A 22,575-nucleotide genomic window follows, 5' to 3' on the forward strand; every position below is an offset into this window, starting at 1 on the left:
AAAGCCATGCACCTGCCACCTGATTACCTGAGAATATAAGCAAGGTAGCTATTGTGGCTCTTGGCTGACCTGACGGTGCTTTCTAGAGAGACAGTGGATTCCCCAATAGTTGTGCGATACATATTTGGCTCCTCTATATACGTGTTGTTACAGTTCAGAGATCGCTGAGGGGAAGAAAAAAAGACACAAAGTAATACTGAATGATCATAACTGAAGGCTTATGTTACCCAGAAATACATAAAATTTTGAAGTAACTAAGTAGTTTTTGACGAAAATAGTTCTTTTCTTTCAATAGTTGTGATTAAAATAGAAAAAAAAATGTTGAGATGCCGTCCATAATCTTTGTACAAGCTACTGAATTTAGTCAGAAAATAAGCTTAATTATGGACAAGTCACCTCTAAGTCTATTTTATAGGCAATTTCTACTGCAAGAGGGTGCTTTTTCCCAGTGTTTTTAACTTACAGTTAATAAAGTAGCTCTTGTTGCAGTGGAATCATCTGGAAGAGGTTTCTTCCCAGTTAAAGTGTTCTTCAAGTGCTTTCTGACTTCTTTGTTAAATACACAGTGGAAGAAGAAAATGAACAGCCCCTGGATCATTTTAGAGAGAGGAAGAATAATTGGAAATGATTCATTGTTATAAACCTGCACAGATACTAGAGAACAACTGTTTTGAAACGACCTCTGAATTCTAGTTCATAATCAGTGATTTCAATAGAAATAACTATTATCTGTCTTTGAAATGGCATTGATTGATCTCCTAGGATTTCTTCATAATTTATGTCCAAGATCAAACGAGCATAAAAGGCCTGGGAAAATACATACAACAATGTGTTCCTCCAGGACTTACAGCACAAAGCTTGTGGTAGGTGCCACACTCCCTTGTCATTTGGGAACCACAGAATCACAGAACATCATCACAGCCCCGTGCACACCCAAAGCCCTCACAAGAAAGGGAAGCAAAATGGAAACTACCCCAGCAGCTGCTCCTGCCCCGCTCCCATCTCTAGCTCCCTCTGCCCATTGGGATGTCCACCCACAGAAGACAAAGCAGTGCAGGGCAAGGCACCAGTGCTGCAGGAGGATAGGGAGCTTGCTTTGCAAAATATCCAACGGGGACCAAAATGTCCCAGTGGAAAACATTGCAGGGAGTTTCAGGGTAGTACTTGCACCAAGACTTTAGAGCTTTTACACCAGCACATAAAGATAACATAGCCTTTAATGAAGCCTCTGGAAATGTGGAACTTCTTTGCCAGATGTCCTTAACACTGTTGCTAGGAGAACTTAAGAAAGCCTTGTGAGACATGAAGAGATACTAGGGGATGAGAGGTCCCTACATTTATCCCGTATGTTCTTTGGTTCAGCAATACCAGGGGAATATCATGGGAAAAATCACTGAAATCCCCAGGGCTGGGCAGTTGTTGGCTTCCAGGAACACACAGTAACAATTTTCACTGGGGGAGTGAGCGTGCACATGCGTACCTTCAGGTGTATTTGCTCTTAGGGAATGCACACAGCTGCTAAATTGTTAGCAATTTTGGTTGGAGATACAGTAAAGTATATAGAAGCCAATCACTCATTAAGTTGCAGCTGTACCAACATCACTAGATGCATGCAGTTCATAATTTTAGCCAAAGTAGTTGACATAGAGTAACTTTAAACTTCAAGCTCACTCTCTAAACATTCAGTCAAATGTGATCTTAGCTGGCATTAGTACTTTGTGATTATTCATTAATAAAATTCACATAAATGTCTCTTCAAAAATGCAAGTTCAAAGAAGGCAGTGACGTGAAACATTACACAGCAGTGTGCTTCTCTGGGCAAATTTGGAGAATTCCAGCTGCTGACTTTCCTCCCTCTCATCAGGTTGACATTTAATTTTATTTAATTTCAGGCTTGTGGAAGCCTGTTTTTGCAGCCTGAGTATGTGCATTTATTTCAGAGCACACCAGTTGAAGTGGCAAAATAAGCTTGCTCCAGGCTGGCCTATCTAGTGTGCTTCTAGGACATGGAGAGTCATCTTCAGAGAAGACCCATCAGACTTAATTTTCTCTTTGGCTGCTATTTGTGGGTTTTGTGCTACAGCTGACAAGAATGTCCTGGTGGCAGTAGCTCTTTTAATCCTGCAGGCATTTGTCATGGCAGTTATTGTCATCCTTGGCTACAATCAAATTGTGACCAGTTTGAAGTTTCATAACTACTTCCATGTCAGGTCTCCTACAAATAACTATTTTCTGTATCTTTAATCAACAAGTATGCAATGAGTTGTATTTGAAAATCATTATTTGACTCATTTCTTCAAACAGCAACTTAATTTCTGAAAGTGTTGAACTTGGAGCCATCCAATTTGAGTGGAAAAAAAACAGTTTTGTGTTCATGGTAGCAACAGAGTGATTGTTAACAATGAGCACACAGATGACAATGACTAAGATTTTATCTTTAAAAGGATAGAGGTATAATTGCCTACTGTTATTTATCTGTCATAAGTTACAATAGTAGAGCACTTACCTTTAGAACGAATAAAAGTGGGAGATACAATCACTCAAAGTTTTAGTTTTGGTGAAATGAGCTCTCTCTTTGAGAAAAGAGAGCAAAAAATGTACTTGACATCACTGTTCTTAAGTTAGTTCATATTTAGCAGGTTTCTAGAGGTCTGGTTGCTGCAGTGTGCTCACCAAGGTATGCCACAGACAAGATGCCATCCAACTTACCTGCAGGCAGCTGAAAATGGCAAAGAGATAGTGGAATGTCATGACATCACTGTTGACTGCCATCAGACCCAACAGCCATGTGGCACTGATGAGCAGCAAGAGGAGGAACGCCGTTCGCAGCACAGAGCTGTAAGACAAACACAGGAGGGCATTTGCAGTGTGACAGGAGATAAAAGAATAGCCCAACTGCTCTGCACAGGCATTGCCATGTACCCCATGATTTGGCAACTGGAAAGGCCCTTTGGGAAAATTAGGGCAGTCCTCACTAGATCCCAATTCCCAGCTCTCACTGCACTACTCAATGACTTAGCATAATCAGGTAAAAAAGAGATGATTTCTTTTCAAGTTAATTTCCAATGTTTTCTTCAAACAAACCAGGCTCTTTGCCAAGCCCATGCTGTTCAGCCTTGTTGACTCTGAGGAAAAGATCTGGGTGGTAAATGGCCAAATCTGTCTCATTTCTGTTTGTCAAGTTCACTCTCACATTCCTTCTCAATGTTAACAGTCCAAGGTTTGGGATCGAGGGCACTCAAAGGAATATTTGTTTGATGAAAACAATTATTTCCATAGAATCTTTCAAAAGATTGCCACAATTCTAGTGGCAAAAGTTTTGTATTATGAATAAACGAGATGCCATTAAGCAGCATTTATACTCCATTTATTTAGGGAGATTAAAAATAAACCATAACTGACAGGGATTAATAAATAGCTAGAAGCCTTTAAAAAAAAAAAAAGGAAAGAAAAAAAACCCAGGTGTGTGTAGCCCTGTCTTGCCACTAGCTAATCACATTTCAGTTCACAGGTAGATCCTGAGCTTTGGGCAAAACAGATCTTAATGGGAACAGGCTGCCACTGCAGCACAGGGAAGCGACACGTTGCGCTTGCGAGACCTTTTGCTCATCCCATGTGGAATAGGATGGGGGGTGGCTGTCCCTCAGCAAGAGAACCTCAATGGGTCTCTGGCACAAGATGAATGGGAACCCAGGCATTTGTCATGGGAGACCTTTCTGAGCCCAGGGAAAGCATGAGGAGACCTAGAATTACGTCTTCCTGGGCACATCATATGTGGAGAGTGATGTAGTATTGTAGGGACTATGATGAAAGATCTGGAAATACGGTACTGATACCATCAAGAGATCAGACCTTTTTCTCTCCTCTCCCTTCACCTGTCTGCCATTGCTGGTAAGTGCAGGGCACCACTGTGGAAGTTTTACAGAGCCTCCAAGGGAACTGCAGGAGCAGGTACTGCTGAATCAGCTCTGATTGCATCTACCAATGCTGACTGTCACTGTTACCTCCAAATATCGTTTTTATTTCCTGCTCCAAGACTTGCTTTTAGGCAATTCTGTCCCTTTATTATTTCTGGCCTGAATTTTTTCTACAGGTTTTTGAACCCAAACTTACGTGACTCCATTTTTTTCAAATGAACGTTGCCTTCGTTTGCACGATGCTTTCATTGCTAGTATAAAGATGACAGTGTTTATCTGAAAGGGAAATTGAAATAACAGCATGGGTTCTGTCTGTACATTTTGGTAGAGCTCTGGTTTCAACAAAAATGCAATTTTTATCCTAAAATAGTTTATGGTGCCAAGAATATTTTCCCTTCAATTTACAGGTCTCTAAGTTCCAAGATTCATCCCATTTCAAGCCAGCATAATCAAGAACAACCTGGGACTTGATCTGGATGAAAACTAGTAAAGACAGCCCTAGGCAAAGAAGCTTGAATGCAAGATAAAAACACAAGAGTAGCTGTCCTTGTCCAACTAAAGGCTACTCAGCCCAGCATCTTTTTTTCAGCTGGCCAAACCAGAATATAAGAATATAGTAATAGAGCAAGCCTATGGTGTTATTTCCTCTGAATACTCCTCCAGCCTCCACTGATTTCCACAGCTGGGATGTACTAGCTGGGGCTGTGACCCTGTACTTAATCACTCATACTGAATATCAATTCTGAGAATTTGTCTGGTCCTTCACTTTCTGAAACCCTTCAGAGCTTTACCACTTTTGCCACCGCCCTGTTTCTGGGAGTTTTAACTTAACTTGCTGTGGAGAAACAATGCAGCTTGTCCTTTTTGTTCTGAATCTGCCACCTCCTGCCACTGCTTGTGTTTGAAAAGACACTGAATGGTTGGCTCCACAGTCATTTTCTCCAGACCACCACACTAATACCTACTCCTCCCTCCCCGTTGTCTGTAGCTTTCTCTTCTCTAGAATGAAGGCTCCTAATTCACTTAGTCGATCCTAAGGTGGGGTTGTCCCATGTCTCTGATGACTTGTGACCCTGGTCTACATGGCTTCCAGGTCTGCTACATATGTTTTGAGATGAGGAGACTTGGTGTTCAAGACAGAATCACACCATGAATACTGATCTTCTGGTGCTTTGTTACTTAGGGAAGCTTTAAGGGACAAGTTAAACTCCAGTCCATTCTTTTAAATTCCTGAAACTGGAATTATTTATTTTTACTTTAGGACTCCTGGAAGAAGTGACTTGTAATGGCTCATTTTGTTGATTTAATAAACTCACTGCCCAGCTCTTCAAACATGGAACAAAGCAAATGGGAAAAAATGAAATGTAAATGTAAAGAATACAGTTGCTTTGAATTATGACTGCTCTTTGGCAAAACTTAAAGAAAAAGGTAGCAATAAAGAACAGATGGCTTCAGATGCCAACTCTACCATACTTACAACTACAACCATTACAATGGGCCCAGCAAAACTCCAGATAAGGGTGTCATGAACGGATAACCAGCAGAAATCTGGGTTCCCATAGCCTTGTGGATCCAGACCAACAGCAAGCCCTGGGTCACAAAACAGAGAGAAAGTACATCAGAAAGGTGCTCCTGAGATCTATATAACCAGGCACATTTTCAAATCTTTCTCTGACTAACAAAATGATAATGGCAAAATCTGGTCAACAGGACAGTTCAGTAAGTAAAAATCAAGGCCAATATTGACATAAAAACTTCTGAAATCAAAACTTTCATGCTGGTCACTCTGCATCAAATGACACCATGAGTTTTGCCTACCAGAACAAAGTACAGCTGCATAAAACTGACAATAAATGCAAGTCCCAAATTAATTCTGTTTCAGCACAGTTTTATAGTGAAACTCACACAATATGATGAAACCTTATGGGTGAGTGACATGTAGAGGAATTTCAATAAGCCTATGAAGCAGAATGACATGAATCATAACTGAGGAGAGGTCTACACTACCAAAAAAAAAAAAAAAAGGCATTCTTAACTTATGGGAGTAGACCACTTGAGCTCCAGTGGGATTCATTTTGAGCTGCGATCCCACGTACCTCACCTTGCTTTCAGTGATGTTTGAAATGGAATTTACTAATGTCCCCAGGGCTACTGAGGTATGAACACACCTGTTATTGTTCTATTTTTCAAAGCCTGGACAAATCCAAGGGATTCCAACTTCTACCTGCTGATTTACAGTGCTTGCTGATTTGTGACCTAAACCTTGCCCATATGGTGATGGACTGGGATTGCTGCCTTTGACCTGCCAAATCATAGAATCATTTAGGTTGGAAAAGACTTTTAAGATCACCAAGTCCAACCATCAACCTAGCACTGCGATGTCCACCACTCAACTATGTCCCACATTGACACACCACACCTACACTTCTTTTAAACACTTACAAGGATGTGACTCAACCATTTCATCGGGCAGCCTGTTCCAATGCTTAACAACCCTTTCTGTTGAAGAAATTTTTCCCAATATCCAATTCAACCCCCCTGTCATATAACTCAAGGGTTTCCTCTCATCCTACCACTTATTACTTGGGAAAGCAGACCAACATCCACCTCACTATAACCTCCTTTCAAGTAGAGGTAGAGAGTGGTAAGATTTCCTCTGAGCCTCCTTTTGTCCAGGCTAAACAACCCCAGTTCCCTCAGCTGCTCTTCATAGGTCTTCTTCTCTAGACCCTTTGATCAACTTCATTGCTCTTCTTTGGATGCACTCCAGCATCTCAGTGTCTTTCTTGTAGTGATGGACACAAAACCGAACACAGTATTCATGGTGTGTCCTCACCAGTGCCAAATACTGATCACTTCACTACTCCTGATGGACACTATTTATGATCCAAGCCAGGACGCTGTTGGCCTCCTTGGCCACCTGAGCACTCTGATGGCTTATATTCAGCTGGCTCTTGACCAACACCCTCAAGTCCTTTTCCACCAGGCAGCTTTCCATCTACTGTAGCACCTATAGTGCTACATGGGATTGTTGTGACTGAAAAGTAGAACCTGGCCTCTGGTCTTGGCCTCATACAACTGACCTCAGCCCATGGACCCAGCCTATCTAGATCTCTCTGTAGAGCCTTCCTATCCTCAAACAAATCAACACTCCTGTCCAACCTTGTGCTGTCTGCAAACGTACTGAGGGTGCCCTCAATCCACTCATTGATAAAGATATTAAAGACAACTGGCTCAAATATCATTCCGAGTGAGAACACAGTTAGCCAGGACTGCTGGTAAATGATGGAAAGTAGCTTCATGAGCATTTCCACCAGCACCTTCAGTACCCCTGTATGCATCCTATCCAGCCCCATAGACCTTGTGTGTGTCTAAGTGGTGCAGCAGGTTTCTAATTGTTTCCCTTTGGATTATGGGAGCTTTGCTCTGCTCCCCTTCCTTGTCTTGCAGCTGAAGAAGCTGGGTATCCAGTGAACAACTGGTCTTTCTGTTTAAGACTAAGGTAAATAAGGTGTTAAGTAGCTCAATCTTCTTCTCATTCTTTGTCACTATGTTCCCCCTGGCATCCAAGAGGATAGAAATTCTCCTCAGCCCTCATTTGTGGCCAATGTATTTACAATGTTATTGCCTTTTACAGCAGTAGCCAGGTTAAGTTCTAGTTGGGCTTTTGCCCTTCTAATTTTCTCCTCACATAACTTCATGACATCCTTGTAGTCCTCTTGAGTTGCCTGTCCCTTCTTCCAAAGGTCGTAAACTCTTTTTTTAATCCTGATTTGCAGCCAAAGCTGATTTCAGTCAGGCCAGTATTCTTCCCCACCAGTTTCTTTCTCACACATGGACAGCCTGCTCCTGCAAATTTAACATTTCTACCTGAAAGAACATCCAGCTTTCCTGGGCTCCTTTGCCCATCAGTAGTGCCTCCCAAGAGACTTTGTCAATCAGTCTCCTAAAGAGGCCAAAGTCTGCCCTCCAGAAGTCCAAGGTGGTAGTTCTGCCTGGTAGATGGCCTCCAACTGTCATGTCACTCACTTGTCTTTGTCTGTTCACAAACTGATCCAGCAGGATGCCTTCTCTGGTTGGCTCACTCACCAGCTATGTCATGAGGCTGTCTTCCACACACTCCAGGAACTGCACAGACTGTTTCCTCTCTGCTGTATTTTATTTCCAGCAGATATTTGGTAGGTTGAAGTCCCTCACAAGAACAAGAGCTAGTGATTGTGAGAGTTCTCCTAGCACAGATCCCCTCCACCACCCTTTCTTCCTTGCTTATGGCTTCTGAAGAGTTTATAGCAATCCAGTGCAGCACTCCAGCTGTGCGAGTCATCTCACCATGTTTCACCATGGCAACTACAACATAGTTCTCCTTATGCACAGTGGCTTCCAGCCCCTATTGTTTGGTGCCCATGATGTGTGCATTGATGTAGATGGCACTTCAGTTTGGCTATTGATCTTGCCATCTTTCTCTGGGGAGAAACCCTAATTCCTTTATGACCATTCTCAGGCAATTCCATCATTTCTAATACATCAGCGGTCCATGTGTCTTTGGTGCCACATGGATCTCCATCTACTACATCCACTGAGAAGGATCTCACTAGCACACAGTCACTCAAACACTGGTTTCCCACCCCCTGGCCTGTCTCTAGTGAGGTTGGTTTTATTCCTTTCCCTCTTCACATCTAGTAGAAAGCTGCTTTAACAAGTCTTGCTAATTCCTGAGCAAAGATTCTTTTCATTTTTAGATAAGTGTACCCTATCTGCCAAGGTCTTGTTTCTTCAAGACATAGAAACTGATCTCTATGAAGGCTTGTGGCCAGTGACATATGGTAAATAGCTGCAGCATGTCCTTTGAGCATCGGGAGCATCTAGTGCATTGAGCATACGTCTTGACTCCAGCAGGCAGCCAAGGTTGATGGCAGTGCTGTTCTCCACAAGAATTCATATGCATCAATAAAAGCCTTTTTTGAACTGAAGCCCATGTGCTTTGATGAAAAGACACTGAAAAAAGGAAAGGTAGCTGTGCTTCACTCTTGCTGCTTAAGGCTGGCGCAGAGCCAGTATTCACATCTGGTACAGGCCTACAGTTTATGAAAATTAAACTGGCTATTTGGCAAAGCCATAGGTATTGGATCTGTTTTCTCTGAAATGTGAAATGAGATAGGACTATTCCCCCTCCCTTGCTCCCATTGGTCCTTCTACTACCCCTTTCAGTTGCAGCCATCAAGAAAGAGTAAGACATAAATGATTAAGGGACCAGAAAGTATTTTATACAAATGCAATTCTACAGACACAGACTGTTTCTCAGGACTGCATTTCTGCATTAGTGGGACTTAAAGTACAGTTTGACAAAACATCTGGCTGTAAGAGTAATTGGCAGACAGTAACATTTTTTTCACTCTCAAAATCCTACCCTAAATTTCTCCATTAAACAAATAGGCCAAATTTTAGTCTTCAGATACATGGTTCAAATTTTACTGCAGTCATCAATATGTGAAATAACACTTCACCCAAAGGCAGAATTAAGCCACTGCAAGGTAAAATAGAGAATCACTTTGGCACATCAGTTAAATGCTGCAGCCTGGCTGTCCTGAGCAGACTAAGTGCATGAGCTATGTTACAGCTCATTGATGTCAGCAGGAACTGGGGTTGGTCATAGGGCCAAGAGTCCTGTGGGGACCAATACCCATCCCAGGAGCACGCTAAGGGCACACGATGGGCAGGTGGTGCTGGAGAGACATGTTCCCACCCTTCTGAGCTCCTGCCAGCTCCGCGGCAGCATGTGACTCAGGTGACTGTGGGTCTGTGTCATCTCTTTCCTGCCTCATCACCTCACTTAGGATTCACAGCAAACAGCAGATTTAAAAAGTGCCATTTTCTGGGGGATATTTGTTTTAGGGCTATGTAAGAACCTGTTTTAACATAAGCACTGCAGCTTCCACGGCAAAACAGATCCTGCACACACATGCCAACCAGTCAGTGTGTTGCCACGAAGACAAACAGAACTGGAGGGCTTTTGCTGGATGCCAAATCCAGCCCGTTGCTCCTAAGACAAGGAAATCATAAAATACCTCTCCTAGATGTATTAAACTACATTTTAAAATGAGCAAGCTTAAAGTAAATTTAAAACGTTCCACTATTGTTGCCCATGGAAGAATATTCCAGATCCACACTCCTTTGATGGCTGTAAGACTTCATCCAACTTCCATCCTACTTTTATTCATGGATATTTGTTTTTCTATGCTGTGATTAAACATGGCTCTTCTTGTTGGAGTGCTTCCTATGTAAACACGTTACTAAGTTATTTTCTCCCCTAAAGGTCAAGGTTCCCTTCTGCAAGTTGCCTTGTCCCATCACAGATGGATTAGAACCACTACGTCCTAGCTTGAAAAGAAAATCAGTTTGAACATGCAAAATAGAAAAAAAAAACAATAAACAAAACATAGCAGTGGCACTGCTGTTGAGAAGGTCTTGAAATTCAGGAGAGAAAGTAAACATGAATCAGAAAATCTTTCTGTTACGTGTTCTGAAACGCAAATTGTTTTATTGCTGGTTAATGATAATACTTCTTTTCTACCAGAAATGATGCTGCCAATGATCTGATTGCACTTAAACGTGAATATGCTGCAGTAGTCCTGTATGTGCTGATAAAAATGACACAAGTCTGAAACGGTTTAGAAGTTCAAGAACAATGTCTATTTAAACTATCAGGGATACATCTAGAGAGGCAGAGGCTTCTGGGCTGTGCCTTCCACTGTGCTCTGGATAAATGGATAGAAGTAGAAATTATTCCTGTACAAAGTGGCATGGAAAAACTTACCAGCTCTCCGAAAAGAGAACTAACCTGTACTTACCTACTCCATGTTTTGGTATTATACTTTCTTAAAACAGAGAAAAAAAAAACAGGTATTTTTAAGTCTAACTTGTTCCATAATATTTTTCCAAAGTGTGTATGAGTGATAGCTATTTTTTTTTTTATCTGAGAGACAGCTAAACCTCTGTCATTGCTGACAGTATGTTGTTATCTGTAACAATAAAAGTAACTGGATAAAAGTTAACTGTCTGCCTAAGATCTGATTTCCCATATGGCAACAGATACATGCTGAAAGAGTTGAACCAAAAAACCCCACTCCAACTGTTCTGTGAAACACACTTCCCAAGGAGCTGTCTGCCTGAATTAATGCAACACCATGTGCTTAGGGTAGCACAGGAAATGAGACTGCAAAAATAGGCATGGTGAGGGTGGAGATCGATGTGCCACTATAGAACACTCTGGAACAGTTTAAAAGATTACTGCCTCTGCCTTTTCATTACTTTTCTTTGACTGGAAGTCATTGCCTTTGTATCTGAAATGAAGTAAAAGGCTGCTTGAGTATTCCCAGCTCGTTTTTACACCAAGTAAAACAGAACTGCTGAAATTCCCTTCAGTGAACATTTACTGCTGGTTGAGTGTAGGCAACACAACGTCCAGAGAAGGGAAGTAATGTCCTGTGGGCAGCATTGCTTCTGAAGCCACTGCAACCACCTCCTCAAGAGACTATTTGTCCATATCCCATGGTACCACCACAGGGCAGGAAAATTTCTGAATGCTACTAGCAAAGTTGTTAAAAATACTGTTATTCCCAAGCAATATTATCAAGTCCTGTTTTAATCTAGGTGCAATAATGCTTATGTTGTTGTAAACCTGTTAGTATCACTTCAGTGGGGGCAACAGACATTTGGTACAGAGACCTGACAAATTGCAGCTGACTTCTGATAGACATGATTTGGTGTTGCCCTCATTCAGAAAAACACTGAAGTGACAGCAGTAGTTGAGTACACCCATAGCTGTCTTGGATGGGATAACTTTCTTGCATCTGGACAGTGAAGATGGCAGGTAAGGGAAACAAAGCTGTTTTGGGGTGTTTGAGGGTACCTGTTATGATTGCAGGAATGCCCCAGCCAACGACATAGTAGAAGCGCATGTGGCCGAAGTTGATGTTCCTCACTTCAGTTAGCATCCGGTAGATGTGGAGCTGCTCCACAAACATCCACGCAAAGGTGCTCATGTAGAAATAATGTAGGAGGATGGCAATCACAGTACACACAAACTGCAGAAGGGAAAGTGCAAGGTAATTAGAGTTGTTCTTCTCAATCACAGCCTGGTGAGTCACCGGCTCATCTGTGCAGCTAGAGGAAAGTGTAATGAAAAGGTTTAGGTGGAACAAACATACTGTGATAAATGAAGTTTTTCACAGTTTCAGAAAAGCTATTTATATTGTGAAAGATTTTTTTTCCCTTTTAAAATTATGTGGTCTGTTCCGAGTCTGATTCAGCTTTAACCTATCAAGCCAACATGCTTTTGGTCACTGCTCTTGCTCTTCACGTTCTGTGGCTGATTTCTCTGTGTATATTTGCTGCAAAAGTGAGGATTTTTAATATTCTGAAGAAATTTGATCTTCTTGCAGGAGGGGCAGGGCCGGCTGAGCTCCTGGTGCAGAGGAGGAGGTGGGGATGCTCCTGTGGAGTCTGCAGACCCTCTGCCCTCCCTCATGTATGAGTCTCACCTGCACAGTGCCACTACACCAAATTCCACCACAGCATGTTCAATTGCATCAGCTAAACTGGCCTCACTGCAAAGGTAATAAACTGCTCCGGAGAACAGCCACTGCACTAACTTTGTCTCCCATATCCACATTAAGGACCACCCTATAGGTTTTTCTGCCACTTCATTCTTTCCAGAGAGAGATAGAGATTGCTGTCAAAGGATGTATGCTATTTTGGTACAGTTTTACTTTAAAGCAGACTATGATTTGTGCCTGATGATAGTAGATAAAAAAAGTAGAAAGAAACTCTGCTTGTTGTTGGCAGAGGTGAAGGGGAGCTGTGAGAAGATCTTAGGTCTTCCATTTAGGATGAGTCCCTGAGAAAGTCCCTCTTGCTTTGGAAAACTTCATTTCTGGGGACATAAATCCATGAAGCTTAAGCTCAGGAAAAGTGGAGACAGTAAGCATGAACAATGGATGATCTTTAGACTTTAAATAAAGAAATCCAGTCCTTGAGTAATTTTCTTATTAGTCACATGAAATGTGTCACACGAAGGAGCAAAATGTGATGTGATCTGACCTAACAGAAGATCAGCATACCATTTTGTGCCTGTGTGTCTGTATCATAGATCTGAAAAGCTCTGTTCCATCTCAGCTACTTTTCTGGAACTCTGGAAAAAAAAAAACTGAGAAGCAAAAATATGGATGCATCTATGGGGTAAGGTTGTGGCCATCTCTTTTGTCCTTTTAACTTTGCCCTTCTACCTTTGTCCTGTGGACCTTGCACATCTACCCTTCAACAAGTTGTGGGAGGATCCTGTTGTCAGTGGACTAAAGTGATACAGCCATAAGTAGATCACAACCTACTCTACAGATCAATCTTTTAATGTCAAAATCAGAGTATTTTACCACAAAGTGGGAGAGTGGCTTATAGTCTCCCTGGCTTGAGCAGGGTCGTTAACCCCCTTCTTGCACACTGTAGAAATCTGCCATAATGACGTGGATACAGAAATGCTTGGCTCTACTCTTCTCTTGGTGCTGTGCTACTTGCAGTCAGACACAGAATTCATGAGGACAAAGAGAATGCAAGTTAGTGCTGGCTGGGAATTTCATGTCTTCAGCTAGGAACAAAGGGATCTGGTACTTCCAGTCCCAGTTTGGACTTGGTTTTTATCCCATGCCAGCAGCACAAAGTGGACCATTCAGCACTTCCAGGCTGAAAGCAGCAAAGATGAAGGACCTGATGAAACCAGAGGGCAAACTGGTAGTGGAAGTCATCTTTGTGACCAAATGGCCACCTTGAAACCTTCAACCTTCACAAATTTGCGTTTCTGTAGTATCTGCTAATCAGCTTTCCCTCCCAAGTTAAGAGTTTCGTGGGTGGAAAGAGGAATGACCACAAGCATCCAACAACTGAATTTAAATCTTGCAATTAACCTTCTCATTTTAGAAGTAAAGCACAAGATTTTGCCAAGGATATGTTGATAAGTTTGAATTTTAAGAGCACTTCCTGTAACCATTCAATTTTTGTTTCACAATGTTTTACATTGTGTTTCTCAATCTTTTGTTCCTGTGTAGCACTGATGCTGCTTTCAGATTTTGGCATGATTTTTTTTTCTTTTTTTTCACGGTATATTGCTCAAAAACATAAGTTTTCCTGTTTAACTTTGCCGAGTAAGGAATCATACAAAGACCGCCAGCTTTCTGGATTCACTTACTGCACCAGTTTTATTATAAAACCAAGTGTCATTGAAAATGTAGCTCACCAGATAAAAGACCTTTCTTCCCCCTATATAAGCAGGGCTATTTTTTTTTTGTTCCTGTTTGCACATGCATATGAGTAGACTGCTGCCCTGAACATTACCTTTTTCAGGTAACAAAAAAAGAAAGAAAATAAATCACTTTCTATCAATAGTCCGGGGAAAGATTAAAACCTCGCCCAGAAATGTGACTGTTAATTTACAGAAACCCATAAAAGCCAGGCTAGGTGCCAATCAGTGCAGCATTATTTGTGCTCCAGCATTCTTTACCTCTTTATGTTCATCAGTGCATGACTCGTTGGAGAACTCTCATTCCATACAGACAGATGAATAATTGTCTCAAGCAGACATGGCTTATAGCCCTTCTAACTTCTCAAATTGACTGTGTAGGCTGTAAGGAGTGGCTTTCTGATGTATGAACTATATTCTGTAACTTAAAGATCTTTATAAGACGGTTAAAGGTTTGGAGTGTTTCACTGAGTCCTGTACCACAGTGCAGGGCATGATCATATCATGAGCCTCAAAGCATGAAAATGTGAAGGACTGAACAAGAACAATCTCACCAATATGCTCATTAGTATTTGTGCCATTGCTGTAACAAACTGCTCTACTACTCTTAAAAATCTCTGTTTGATACTTCATGATATTATGAAAGGAATCTGGAAATGAGAAGCCACCATTTATTGCATAACTTTTGGTAAGATACTGCAGAGATGTGGGCTTGGCCTCCTGCTCCTCAGTATTCATGTCAGGGAATGGAAAGATTATAAACCTCTTGCTAATGAAATAGAGTGAAATATGAGCAGCGTGCTCAAGAAGGCATGGGAAAGGTCAAGTTAACACAAAGCACTGTGGATCAGCTGGCCAGATGAGTTCATTTGAACAAAGTTATTTTAATATATAAATTATATATTATGAAGAAAAGACAACATGGTGTGGCAGCAGGTTCACTGCAGAGGATCTCTCCATCTTACCATATCAGCAGATAAGAGACTGGAGTTCCTGGTAATACCAGACCAGGCAACATGGGACTGGAAGTGACAGTACCAGCTAGAAAGCTTTGTTTAATTTAGCATTCACAATTTTTCAAAAGGTAAAGTGGAGAAAGAAAGACCCCTAAAAAGATGAACGATTAACCTGAATCTTAGAAGCTGAAGAATTCAAGCAGCCTAATTCTATTTAGTTGAACAAAAGAAATACTACTGAACAGAGGTTTACTAGGAAGACAATTTTTAAAAGGGAGGTCTCTAAAATTTACTAGGAAAAGGTCTTGGCACCACTCAGTTACTGGAAGCCAAAATTAGTCAAGGTCAGATACATTCTAAAATGTATGTTATAGCTCAAATAGATTTTAGAATCCATGGTGACACTTCAGACTTAAATTATACAGCAAGTGAGGATGTGTGTTTAGGCACTGTGATGTTACTAAAATAATGGTGATGATACTCATTGAATGTAGGCAGATCCTCCCATTTCTGCTGCTTGGACAAATTGGAATCAGTTTTTATTTTTGTTCGGTTGGTTGTTTTTTTTTGTGTGTGTGTGCATGGTATGTTATCTCCAGGTAGTACTTCCCTCTCAAAATTTAGATTGAAACATGTACAGTGCTGGCACCCTTGCCCACTTGTCTCCTACCCATCTGTATGGCAAGAATGACTTCCAAGATGGGTGCTACTAAGAATCTGCAGCAATGAGGTCCCAAGTACAGAAGGGTACACACTTCATGTGTGGCATGTATCGCATATTCAGTCTGTTCACAGCTTGCATTTCTTGACATGCACAGTGCTAGAGGTGCCAGCTCTAAGTTTTGGCAACAGATACGATGGACTGAAGCTAACAACCACTGCGACTGAAAGGCACAAAGTAAAGCAACAGGTTTCCTGCTGATTCTCAGATGTAGCAAGCTGTCCCATGCCTGGCAAGTGGCTTCTCCATAATAGCTGTGTGGCCATGGTGGATGTGCAACACGCGTATTAGCACCTGCACAGCAACACAGAGTTGACAACCTACCAGTCAACACCAGGAGCTGTTTGGGCTTGTGAGGTACCTGCTGCAGAAGAAACTGGAGAGCCTCCTACTGAACAGGCAAAGCAAGATAGAAAACATACTGGTGGAAAGGAAGGAATAAATCAGTATTCAGGGTTCAGTTCTGGGATAGGCTGTCAACAGGGCTGCCATTATATATTCTTTGAAAATAAGATACATTCCTATTTCCTGGCATTGCTATTAATCTCACAAAACACACAAGAATATATTAAAAGTCTAATGTTTTGCAAATGACTACTGAGGCCAAGCAGAAGTGAAAAAGAAGAGGAAGTGAAATAGATGGGAGCGGGTAAAAGTTGCAGTAGGAACTCACTGACTTAAATCTTGACAACTCTAGCAATAAGCACAGAGCAACTCTTACCGGATTTTCAGTCTGGTTGATTCCAATAAGAAAGACAAGCTCAGAGAAGAAAAGGGCAGCCACCAGGTTTTTGTGGATACTGTGCAAGTTGGAACGTAGTGTGCGGATCAGGACCAGCAGTATGAAGGTGATCAGCAAAGCCACCAGTGAGATGGATACGGTTGTGTAAGTGACAATCTTCAGAGGAAGCACCTCCCCATTCTGTAGGAAGACATTGACAGGACATCTGAGTTTTCCTTCCTTTTTCTCCAATCTACTTGGAATGTCTACTACTTGGAATGTCAATATTTTCATTAATACTGAGTCAGCTTTGCTTTAGGACCAACATGAGTGGACGATGCTGCATCTTGAATCATGGAATCATTTAGGTTGGAAAAAAACTTTAAATCACTCAAATGGTGAACATGTACAAGCAGCACCTAGAGGGTGCACTGAAAAGGTAAGAAGCTCCTTTCATCAGACCCAGTGGCAAGTGCTGTCAGGTGTGGAGCAATGCACTCCTGACACACTGCAACATAGGACAGATCTGCTGACAATGCTCTGAGCCTTGCTCAGAGTTCAAGTTCAAGCTCCGAATCACAGCCCTTGAAAACTAAAGCCCTCAAAAATCATGATCCTGACATCACTAACCTCTCGTTTCGAAATGTCCATCAGGACAGCAAAGCTGGTTATATGGTTGCATTGGCAAGCGATATGACTCCGGTTTCTGGAAAACAGCTCACAACCTCTGGAGGACCAAGCACCTGTCCCACCAATCCTGTGGGAAAAAAAGGTATTCCTGAGAGCCGTCTCTGACCTCCCCTTGCCTCCTGCTGCTATTGCTCTCAGGGCAGGTCTTGCTTCACAACCAGAGAGGACAGAAATGTTCATAGTTGGCACCTACCAGGAAGAGTACTATCTATTGTGAAGTTGATGATTAATAAAATAGTTTCATAGTTACTGAGAGAGTTTTTAATTAGATGTGACAGGGCACTTTTTTCATTCAGCAATAAAGTATTCGTTAAACAGTTTTGGTATCACTTTCTCTTGAAATGTGTACTTGCTTTTTAAAAACTCTCATCCCATGCAGTTTGAGAGCTGCTTTTCAGCTGCAGCTGTAGGAAGATGTAACACAGACAACAATGTCATTGAAGTTGCCAGCAAATAGCTAATAGATGAATCACTTTAGAGCTAATGAGCTATTCAAGCCCCTACAAGGCTTAAAATTTATGAAAAGGATCTTGCCATTTCCTCATAACTGTCAGAATCATCTGTACATACAAGCAAATACACTACTTCACATGCAGGTAAGTGGAGTAGTTTATTATTGCGAACATACCTGATCCTTTCAAAGGTTAAGATCTCCTGAAGCTTTTGACTAGCCCGTAAACATTTCCTTGGTTAGCTTGCTTTTTTATTTCTAGGATACAATATTGCCTGGATTTTTCCATAGGTTTACTAGAGTTTTTGGGCTATTATGAAACAACAGCTTACCCTGAGCGGACAGTATCATTCTCTCACTATATATCTGATTTTATGGTCAAAAATTACATTAGATATGTAGCAGTTACAATATTGTGAAATTATAACATGCAGAGCAAGTAGTTACCTCTCAACACATTTTCTTTTATTCATTCTCTTGAAATATCTCTTAACAGGATTCTGTTGCTTCCACAATGCCATAAACCCAACAAAACACAAATATATATAGTTCTTAACATTTTTCACATTTTCAAGTAAAATATGTCTATATGTTTAACTTTACTGAATACAAAAGACCTAAACGAGCCATTTTCAAAATATTTCATCTTTTCTCTCCCAGGGAGTCAAATACTCTCTTTATGTTCTGCTTATGTATCACGACTGTTTCCCAACAACTCGAAGAAGTCCAAGGTCCCAAAGGAGCTATTTCTTCTACCTCCTATTTTTCACGGAAACTAAGCAAATTTTTTTCATTAAAAATGCAAATCCACAATAGTTGCTTCTTATCGGTGTAACTGTCTTTGGGGTGACTTTTGATTAAAGAATTTGAGATACAAAAATTTAGGATCTTGATTCATGTAATGTTATCTGCAAAAAATCAGTCCTCCTTCTTGACATCAAGACTTACTTTCTCATTTTTTGCACTGGGCCAGGCTGAGGCATCAAGGTTGGGTACCTCCTTACCATATACTCTGTCCACAGTCACTGGAGTGTAACAGGAGAAGATTCAACTCATGTAAGAACTGAATCATCTCTTGTGCAGATGCCCTCCTAAAAAGAGGGCGAGAGTCTTGATCTAGGGTCCTTAGATGAGCCATGAATTCAGGACCTAGAGTCAGTCTGTGCCTGTCCAGATATAAATCTGTGGGCAAAAAGCATGAGCAAATACAAGGAAATTGTGAGGTTTATTATTGCTGGATGAAAAGGTGCACTGCGTTTTGTAGGAACCAAATGGCTGCTACTTTGTATGAGGAGTTTAATGAATATTACCACGTTTCCCAGGTTGTTGAAAAAAGACTACATGGTTGTATTCTACCAGAAATCAGTTGCCAGTCAAATAAACTGAGCAAAAAAGATTTTTCTCCAGAATTATCCTCCTGGGCAGAACTTTTCTGCTGAGACAGAAGCCACACACAGTCCTAGAGCAAGAAGGAGACATACGTGATAGAGTGATTCCAGAAGACACACACGGGCTTTGTTCTCTCCTCTGTTTCCAGCATGGTGTACTCCACTATGATGGGCTTTTCCACCAGGTTGGGAGGAAGCTCCCTCTCACTGTGAATGGCTGTGCTCACTACAGGTGTGTTAATAATAGGGCGATTTGGCAATCTGCAGAAGGAGAAAAAATGCACAGTGATCTAAACTTAAAATGCAAAGCACTGAGTTGGTAGGTTCTGCAGATAAAAGATTTCCAGTTGCTTCCATTCAGAAAGTGAAGTAGATGCATCATCAGCCTTCCATACAGCTGTGTTTCCAAGAGCTGCTGGCACTACTGATAGGGTGCCAGAGGAGGACAAGAGACAGTTCTGTGGTGACAGCTGCAGCACAGATGACATTTGGTTAGTATCAAAGCAGCTCTGTCTACCCCTGACACTCAGAGCAAGTGGAAGAAGGGATCTGTACAATCCACTAACAGGTGTGACATTTACCTCAAGCTCCTTCGATCAGGATCATAGTTTTCAGGCAGGAGGTGTCCCAGGGATCTGTATATAATGACCACAGCAACAGTATGACGTGTTGAGTCATCAGGGTGTCGCTTCCTTCTCTTTGCAAAAGTACTCTCAGGATTTAGTGCATCACTGTTTACTTTAGAGGATAATTTTTGATTTGAAGGCTTCATTGTAGGCACTGCTATGGAATTAACAGAAATATTAAATTCTTCCCACACAATTTTGGAGCTTTCATTTAAACTGTTACTTTTGCTTTGCAAAGATACAAAAATGTTACTGTTGTTATAACTAGATATATAACACTAACGGTACATTGATAATTTTAATATTATTTTAGTACATTTCATGGTTATACATCTGTTGATCAAATAGTCATTGAACCATGAATAACTATTTAGTCTAGCTAGAAAATAAGCTATTTCTAAGCCAGAAGATTCGTAAGTTATTATACACTCCATGCATAATTAAAAGAGAACATTAAAGCAATATGCATGCTATTAAATTGGATATACCTTTATACGTGGCCAAGCTAGAGTTATGAATGCACTTATCTGTCACATGGGATTTCTCCCTGCCAAGAGACCAGAGACACTGGGAAGCAGGTACTTTCCCGAGTATTCTCCCTCGTCGCTAATGTCCCTGAGCAGCTCAGTAACTGTTTACTTGCTCTCTAGTTCTGATAACACAGCTCTGCTCCCAGGTTTGCATTCTCCATCTCTCACATGTCCTCCCTTCATCTCTGCAGGGACCAGGGAGAGGTGGCTGTGGGGGCTGCAGGCTCCAGGTGTCTGTCCCATCCTGTCTGGTGGGAACTGAGGCAGAGACCTTCCCTTGCATTGACAGGGTGGTTTGAGGGGCCTCAAGCAAGACCTGCCAGACAGGTACAGCCAGTTATGCAGCCCCTCCATGCTCCTGTTGCTGCCGGCAGGCAAAACGCCTCAGAAGTATGCACAGCTGCTCCATCCCTAAATAATGTTCACTTGTGTAGATGGTCACCCTGCTTTCACCTCAGTACCACTCTGCTTCATGAGGATTAATCACACTCCTTGGGAGCTAGTCAAAATTGCACTCTGAACAGCAGCAGAAGGGGTTTACCTCTCCTGTCTGAAGGTCTGAATAAAGTATCAGGGAAGACAACAGATGACTCCAGATCTTTTGGATAATCTTCTTTAATCTCATGAAATCGTGGTATTCGAGCTCCCGTGAAATTAGACTTGTCAAAGATGTCAACAGCAATAACTGGAAGAACAAAAGTTTCCCATAAAATTAACTTCAATGCTTTCAAATATGACCTTGTGACCAATGAAATACAACTGAAAGGTTAAAATATCTGCACAACACAGAAAAGACATTAAACTCCCAAACGCAAAGTCAAATTTAATTTCTCTCAGTTAATACCTTAAATGACATCTAAATGCTCACGAGTCAGCACTATGTTACATATATCAAATTACAAACTTGTTTTGCAGTGGAAACTAATTCACAAGACAGTACCTCATACTAGGAAAACACTACTGCAAACATTGGAAATATCCAAATGGGTGAGCCCTGATATTATCCACCCAAGGGTGTTAAGAGAGCTGGCTGACATCGTTGTGAGGTTGCTAATCTTTGAGAGGTCATGGCCATCAGGTCCAGTCTCAGAAGACTGGAAGAAGGCTAATGATGCCACCATCTACAAGAAGGTCTTAAAGGAGGAGCCAGGAGATTATAGGCCCATCATTCTTATTTCAACCCCTGGGAAAGTTATGGAACAAATCTTCCTGGAGGGTATCACAACTCAAGTGAAGCACATGATTGGGAAGAACTGGCACAGATTCAGCAAGTGCTTGTCAAACTTGATTACCTTGTACAAAAAAGTAACCTGGTTGGTTGATGTGAAGCAAGCGGTAGACATTGTCTAACTGGATTTCTCCAAGGCTTTTGATACAGTTCCCCACAGTCTCTTTCTAGAGAAGCTGGCGTGTTATGGTCTAGACAATTGGTTCAATGGGTGGGGAACTGTCTGGCAGGCTGCACCCAAAGAATGCTCTTCTTCAAACCCACAACCTGTCACAAGTGGGGTCAGCCCCCCAAGGCTTGATACCAGGCCCAATGCTGTCTGATATCTTAGTAAGTGATCTGGGTGAGGGGATCAAGCATACCCTGATGAAGTTTGCTAGCAACACCAACTGAATGGGGAAGGACGCTTCAGAAGGGATAGATTCCCTGCAGAAAGACCTGGATAGGCTGGAAGAGTGGGCTAACAAGAACCTTAGGAAGTTCAACAAGGAGAAGTGTAAGGTCTTGCACTTGGGGAAACATAACCCAGGAGTGCAGCACAGGCTGGGATCTATCTGGCTGGAGAGTAACTCTGTGGAAAGGGACCTTGGGGTCCTGTCTGACAAGCTCAGTATGAGTGAACAATGTGCTGCTGTGTCAAAGAACGGATGTTGGATTGCATCAACAAGGGCACCACCAGCCAAGATAAAGAAGTCCTAATCCCACTCTACTCGGTGCTTGTCAGGACACACCTGGAATATTGTGGTCAGTTTTGGTTCTCATTACACAAAAAAGAAAAGAAATGAAGACTTAGAGGAGACTATCGCCACATTCCAATATTTAAAGGGTGGCTGCAAAGCAGATGGAGACTCCCTTTTTACAGCAAGTCACCTAGAAAAAACAGGAGGTAGTGAGTACAAGTTACTCCTGGGGAGATTCCAACTGGACACAAGTGGAAATTTTTTCACAATGAGAACAATCTGTCAGTTAAATGATCTCCACAGAAAAGTGGTGGAGTCCCCAGCATTGGACACTTTTAAAGATTCATCTGGGAAGAATGAGGCCATCTTGTCTAGATTA

At 41.7% G+C, this 22,575-nt stretch overlaps 1 protein-coding gene across 1 annotated transcript in view; it reads right to left on the reverse strand.

Annotated features, from left to right (window-relative positions):
• CELSR1 (cadherin EGF LAG seven-pass G-type receptor 1) overlaps positions 1-22,575 on the reverse strand; it is a 160,906-nt gene that overhangs the window by 4,641 nt on the left and 133,690 nt on the right. Inside the window, exons 20-30 of the mRNA XM_054399449.1 lie at positions 20,830-20,973; positions 19,714-19,915; positions 19,226-19,393; positions 17,234-17,360; positions 16,604-16,804; positions 11,827-12,001; positions 5,395-5,507; positions 4,114-4,193; positions 2,710-2,836; positions 464-589; positions 28-164 (exon numbers count right to left, since the gene is read on the reverse strand). Coding sequence (XP_054255424.1) covers positions 28-164; positions 464-589; positions 2,710-2,836; positions 4,114-4,193; positions 5,395-5,507; positions 11,827-12,001; positions 16,604-16,804; positions 17,234-17,360; positions 19,226-19,393; positions 19,714-19,915; positions 20,830-20,973 — 1,600 coding nt within the window. The remainder of the gene's footprint in view (positions 1-27; positions 165-463; positions 590-2,709; positions 2,837-4,113; positions 4,194-5,394; positions 5,508-11,826; positions 12,002-16,603; positions 16,805-17,233; positions 17,361-19,225; positions 19,394-19,713; positions 19,916-20,829; positions 20,974-22,575) is intronic.

Source organism: Indicator indicator, chromosome 3 (assembly GCF_027791375.1).
Source record: "Indicator indicator isolate 239-I01 chromosome 3, UM_Iind_1.1, whole genome shotgun sequence".
NCBI classification, from domain to species: domain Eukaryota; kingdom Metazoa; phylum Chordata; class Aves; order Piciformes; family Indicatoridae; genus Indicator; species Indicator indicator.